At 36.4% G+C, this 6,503-nt stretch overlaps 1 protein-coding gene and 1 pseudogene across 1 annotated transcript; one reads left to right on the top strand and one right to left on the bottom strand.

Annotated features, from left to right (window-relative positions):
• Positions 1 to 1,057: 1,057 nt before the first annotated feature.
• Positions 1,058 to 1,664, bottom strand: LOC108998425 (annotated as a pseudogene).
• A 542-nt stretch (positions 1,665 to 2,206) lies between these two features.
• Positions 2,207 to 2,696, top strand: LOC108998459 (17.5 kDa class I heat shock protein-like). The gene is made up of 2 exons (XM_018975009.2): positions 2,207 to 2,302; positions 2,343 to 2,696. Exons 1-2 carry the CDS (start codon positions 2,207 to 2,209, stop codon positions 2,694 to 2,696), a joined length of 450 nt encoding a protein of 149 aa, XP_018830554.1.
• Positions 2,697 to 6,503: the final 3,807 nt, after the last annotated feature.

The following is a 6,503-nucleotide window of genomic DNA, read 5'->3' as shown; positions in this document are numbered from 1 at the left end:
CTCAAAATAACATAATTAAACAGAACACTCACCCCAAAAACCCATTTAGCCCAAAGAATAAAACTATTTTGCCTCCCTACTTTGACCGCTCCATTTGACCGCTGGTCAAATTTTTATTTTTATTTTTATTTAGTAATTAAGGAAGTGATTTTAAGTGTATTGGTATATTTTTTTTATTTTTAAAAACATTTAAATGTATTAAAAATATATGAAAAGAAAAAAAAAAAAACCACTGGGCAGTACACCCAGCGGTAAGAGTGGGGCGGCATAGTAGCCCCACTCTTAGCCCAAAACACAATCATTTTATTATGCATGCACCATTGTCTCCCCTATTGACCATGCGCACGCCCTACCTCCCTTTGTCACATCATGAGTAACGTCGATGTATTTGACTTCATAACGAGCAATACCCAGCTCTGAGTCGGGCACATACATGACCAGGCATCCTCTAGCCTCTGCTAGTAGAAGGGCCATAGAGTCGGCACGAGAGCTTTACCATCTCGTCCAAGAGCTCCACTGAAATAATGCCCCATCTTGACTTGGGATCGTGATACGCACACATCCACATGATATCACCAGAACACAAAAACCCAGTTTTCAATTCACACAACATGGCATAACGCAACACATTTAAACGTACAAATAGTAATTAGGGTAAAATTGCAAATGCAAGACAGGCAATATATGGGATGACATGACATAACACATCAAACAATATACAACATCATAACAATCACAATATTCACAGTTTCACAAACTAAGCTACATGCATAATCCCATCCTCCATCTGGCCCATGGCTCAATTCCCAACCACTACTACGATATCGAGCCCAACAATTCATCGGGCCGAAAGCCCTTCTTAACACAAGCAGACTACAAACAGAGTTAGTGATAAATTCACATCTTGAACTCAAGGGTCGTGCTGGAGAGTTACTTACGACACAGACTGAAAATCTAGATGATCAAGTGTGCATCGGTCTATGGGGTCTCGCGATTGGACGAGTGTGCGAGTCGCTACGCGGACCAACACCAAACAGTTAGCAAATAGAAACAGAAACTAAAATAAACAACTTGAGGCAGCTTTGGCCCACCAAGGTGACACCAAAAGTGGCGGAGCAGTAGTGGGGCAATAGCGGTGCAATGTGGTAGTGACGGATCCACATGAAACATAGGGCTTTTTGTGGGTTTTTCTAGAAAAAGACATCAGGTAATTCTTCATCTCCGCTTTGGGAACAGTAACAGTGAGAACCCCATTTTCCATCGCAGCCTTAATCTCATCCATCTTTGCGTTCTCTGGCAGCCTGAACCTCCTCAAGAACTTGCCACTGTTGCGCTCCACCCTATGCCAGGTGTCGTTCTTGTCTTCCTTCTCCACATTCCTCTCCCCGCTTATCTGAAGCACTCTATCATCTTCAATTTCAACCTTCACTTCCTCCTTGAGCCCTGAGAGATCCGCCTTGATCATGTGGGCTTCTGGGGTCTCCTTCCAATCCATGCGAGGATTGACGAAAGCAGAATTCTCCCTCGCAAACTAAGATCTCGATAGAAAAGAAGAAGAGGGTGGAAAATTCTTAAAGGGATCCCAAATTTCGAGCGAAAATGGATCGAAGACATTACTTTGTCTGCCACAAAATGAACTTGGAATCAACGACATCTTCACTTGTTTTATTTAACAGTTAACAAAAAACACTGGCTCTCGATTTTATAGATTTGAAGAGGATTCTTCGAGTGATTTCCCAAGAATTAAAGGATTCTTCGAGTGCTTTCCCGAATGTTCTCGTTCTCTATTAACGACTTCCATGTGCTCTGCTCTTGCCGTGGTCTATTATTTTGCTGACAGACTTTCCAGCATCTTCGTAGACCTTCCAAAGAGGAAACACATCAGAAAGATCTATATTTCTTTCAAAAGAATGTTTTACGTTTATCATGGGGACTACAAACTTCAGGTTATGAGCCTCTGGGGTCAACCGATGATGTTCCCACGAATGCCCAGAAAAAGCTCATTGGTCAAACCGCGAAAGCCACCAATAATATTCTCGAAAGGACTAGAATGCCCACCGAGTATTTATAAATACCCAACCTGTTGTTGAAACCTTTGTATCATTGAAGAAATTGGAAAGCGTTTGAAGTTGTGGGAATCCTAAAGCTATTATGCTCTAATTGAAACCTACACCAAATCCATAAAGAAAAGAGTAATAGTACAAATATGTCATCGATTCGAGTCTCTTTTGGGGGTCGACGAAGCATCATCTTTGATCCTTTTACCATCAAACTTTGGGACCCTTCGGAGATTTTGCTCTTCGTTCTTCGCTAACTTCTGCCCGTTCCCCTTGTGTTGTCAGGAAACCTTGGGATTTGCTAATGTTCGAATCGACTGGAAGGAGGCACCAGAAGCCCACTTGCTTAAGGCGTATCTTCTGCGGCTGAAGAAAGAGGAAGTGAAGGTTGAAGTTGAAGTTGAAGGTGGAAGAGTGCTTCAAATAAGCGGAGAGAGGAATTCGGAGAATGAAGACAAGAATGATACATGGCATAGCCTGGAGCGTAGCAGTGGCAAATTTTTGAGAAATCTCAGGCTACCAGAGAATGCAAAGATGAATCAAATTGAAGCTGCAATGGAGAATGGAGTTCTCACCGTAACGATCCCTAAAGAAGAAGTGAAGAAGCCTGATGTCAGGGCCATTGAGATTTCTGGCTAATTTCCATCGTCTGCATCTTCAATGGAAAATAGTCTTTTTGCTTGTTTTGTTGGTTTGCAGTTTAGTGTTTTTGTTTTTTGTTTTTTTTCCTATGCTTCGAGTGTGAAAGTATTCGGTGCCTTATTTGATAGGTGTGGAAAAGTTTATCATGCAAGTTTACGTTTGTATACTCGTTTCAGTCTTTCGATTATTTCTCATTAATTATTTCTTCTATAGTTGAATTTTAGCCTCTTCAATTGCATATAGGTTATGTAAGTGTTCCATTTTTCTCTACCACCTACATGCAAGATTGTAGGGAAAAAATTTTGTTGAATATAAGAGAAAATATTATATGGATGAAAAATCAAAAGAAGAAAGATCAGAATGATGAAAATGCTGATGAATAATGCATGGTTCCTTACCAAATAACTCGCATATGGAAATTCTATTTTATTTAGAGCTCTTTACTCATAATCGTATACATCACACTTGATTTTTTATCTTTTATATTTTTTTTATTCTTGCTAAACTAAATAAATTCTTCTATTCATCATATCCATACACCATACATTTGGTAAAGAAAAAAAAAATTAAAAATTAAAAAAATTATGTAAAGTGTATGGTGTAAGGATGATAAGTAGAATTTATTTATTTATTATTATTATTTTTTTATACCATTGTGCGATCGAAAAATTCTACTCATCATCTGGCCTATATCGCATACCACACATTATTTTTTTTTAACTTTTTATTTTTATTTTTTGTGTATGAATGATATCTAGAAAAACTCAATTAATTTAGCAAGAATAAAATAAAATAAAAAATAAAAATAAATACAGTGTTAGAACTTAGGGCTGATAAGTAGTAATTTTCTTATGCAATCAGAGATGAGTTAATTTGTACCAATGCTTTGAACTAGTATCATTATACGTAATACACGCATACATACACCGTATGAACTGAACATATATGCATGCCAGCTAGTAACTTACCACATACTCGCTTTGCACTTCTTTGTGTTGGGCCTGTGTGTCGAAACTGGTTGTATTTGTGGCGGTGCGATGCGACAAATATTGGTTGTGATTTTTGTTATTTATTTGTGGCTATGGAGCTCCGGCTTGAGCTGATATATTGTGTTGGGTGTGATTGATTTTATTTTTTATTTTTATTTATTTTTCTTATCATTCCTAGCAGTTCGCTTCATGTGTTAGAATAATTGTTAAATATTTTAACGTGAAACTTTAATTTCTAAAAGAATAGTCGACAATCTATGCTCTATAATGTTGAATCAAATAAAATAACATGAAATAAAAAATATACCGTGAGGCGTGAAAGATATAAATTTTTGTGTGCTATATTGGAGGGCTTTAAGAGATCTAGAGAGAGCGAAAGTACGTATTTGTCTAGGTATTCCTCGTATGAAAAACTCTGAATGCAAGCGAGTTCGCGCACTTCGTCTACTTGGCATACCACCCATAAAAGGAACAGTTCCTCTTTGAACCGGTGCTGCCTACCTTCAGATTCCATCGGCACCCGATAGAAAATTGATATATCAGAAAATTTCATAAGAAGATGGTGCACTACATAGAATCTAAAACAAAAAATTTCTCCTCCCTCCCGTGAATATCTATTTCACTCGGGCAAGAAAGAAGTGCCTCCAGACCAACACAATTTTGCCTTTGACGCCGACCAATTTTTGCAGCCACCTCACTGCCGCACGCCGTACACACAGACGAAGAAGCATAATGAGTGATTCTAAGGTATTTTTCTCTTCTCTGGGTATCCATATTTCCATTCTTTTTCCTAAAAATGTGGGATTTAATTTTTTTTGTTGTGTTTTTTTGTGGATGTTCTTACTTTCGTTGGGTTTGGTTCAAAGAGAGATTTAGATTTTGGGTGGTTGCATTTATGACGTGTGGTTGGAAGGAAAGTTGAATTGTTTTCATGCTTGAATTGTCTCTCAACTTTGTGCATGAAAGGGACATTGATAGGTCTATGTTTTTACTTGTTTTTTTTGTAAATAGCAATTTACAAGTTTCTCTTGTGGTTTTGTTCTCCAAGATCTGGAATTTTCAAAGTTTAGAGAATATTTAATAGATAATATTATTCTGAAAAGTTATTTGCTGTGATGGATTGTAAATTTGTAATCGTATTTGATGTTTATTAATTTGTAAAAGTTACTTGATTTATTATCTTTTATGTATGGATCTTGAAAATATAACTGACAACATATCACAAATCATTGACTTCAAGAAGAAACATGAGATTGGTGCTTAAGTTGGTGTTTAAAATATTCTGTGTATGGAACGTGATGGTGGTGTTGTTTACAAACATTTTATTTTTTTTATATTACAGTTAATGAGAGTGGAGATAAAGGCTTGTTAGAGTGCATTCAAAGGCTTATTTGGACTTGTTGAAGATCTAGACTTGTTTAAGGCTGTATCAGGAATTTACGATATTTTGGAGAATTGGACATTTGGAGTGAAACTTAATGTATTTGGAACTATGTTCCTGGAGTCATTGTATTCTGGAGATGACCAGATGGACATTGCATATTGGTCAGGGCTGACTAGTTAGTTTGCTTGCTTGCCCAAGTTGTACTCCAACTAGCATTAGCATTAGCACATGAATTCTAGCAACAATATGACATGATTTGTTTTATAGCAGAAATATATATTAATTTAAATCACCAAATTATTTTGAATATATTTTCAGTGTCTGCATCTTTTTATATTTGTACTTGTAGCAACGATCATTATGTATTTGAATACTTGTAGGGTTGATTGCAGAAAATTATTTGACTACTTGTTGGGTTGGCTGCAGAAATATTACTGCAATATTCTTGTGCAATATCCTGTTCAGAAGATGTAAAGAAATGCATCTTATTATACAAAATGTAATACAAAAGATGGTCTAGATACAAAATGCAATAGTCTTTCATTACATTTAAAAATGGTCTAGATACATTCCAAAAAGAACTACAAAATTTAATTACAAACGGGCTAATAACCATGGGATCTTAGCATAACCCGACATACATGATTCTCGTTCAGATACAAAATAAGTATAACACAAACCACAACAATACAGAACCATGACAATATTAAAGCTTTTAATGTTCCCTTGTTGGTCTCTCCAAAACAGGTTGGTCTTTTGCTCTTGAAGTCCAAGAACTTGAACTAGCACCGATGTCGATGTGTTTCATATCGCTCGACTTCGGTACTGCAATAAAGCTTGTCCAAGTAGTAGTAGTGCTGTATGGATTTGGCTGGTATATATCATCAGGTCTGCAGATATTGGATAAGCACAGAATAAAAATTTTGGAAGCACAAAAGCTACATATAATTGCTTTGTTGTACCAGTACTTAGGAGGAAAATCTAATATTGACAGACAATCTTGGGCCAACTACAGGAAAGAAAGAGTTAAAAGTAGGTGTCTTTATCATGGAAACGAAGTAAAATAAATGGACGAAGAGAATGAGTGTTTCCCATGCCTACTGATGCAACTTTCTGGGTTCTCAAGTATCAATGTGTACACCAAATAAGTGGATCTGAAGTGAAGGTACTGAAATGAAAAAATTAAAAGGAAAGAAAACATGAGTAAACTGAATGTGAAATTTTTTTTTGAGTTACAGTAATATGCAGCATCATTGACTGAATTGCTAGTTTTTAACAATGCTAAATTGAATGTGAAAAATTTCCTGGCCCCTTGATCGTTTCTGAAAAACAAGCCAATGAATTGAAGGGAACTGTGAGAATTCAATGTTCCTTGATTTTGAATCATGTTTGGTCAAACTTTCAGTAAATAAAAATAATCATTTGTGTTTA

The sequence above is a fragment of the Juglans regia genome, chromosome 14 (assembly GCF_001411555.2).
Source record: "Juglans regia cultivar Chandler chromosome 14, Walnut 2.0, whole genome shotgun sequence".
Taxonomy (NCBI): domain Eukaryota; kingdom Viridiplantae; phylum Streptophyta; class Magnoliopsida; order Fagales; family Juglandaceae; genus Juglans; species Juglans regia.
The sequence above is the reverse complement of the archived record's forward strand: the minus strand, read 5'-3'. Positions and strand labels throughout refer to the sequence as shown.

What these genes read in the sequence shown, in the direction of transcription:
- LOC108998459 (XM_018975009.2), top strand. Translation starts at nt 2,207, where the DNA reads ATGTCATCGATTCGAGTCTCTTTTGGGGGTCGACGAAGCATCATCTTT. An exon ending in CTTCGGAGATTTTGCTCTTC is followed by an intron (nt 2,303 to 2,342) that starts GTTCTTCGCTAA and finishes TTGTGTTGTCAG; the next exon opens with GAAACCTTGGGATTTGCTAA.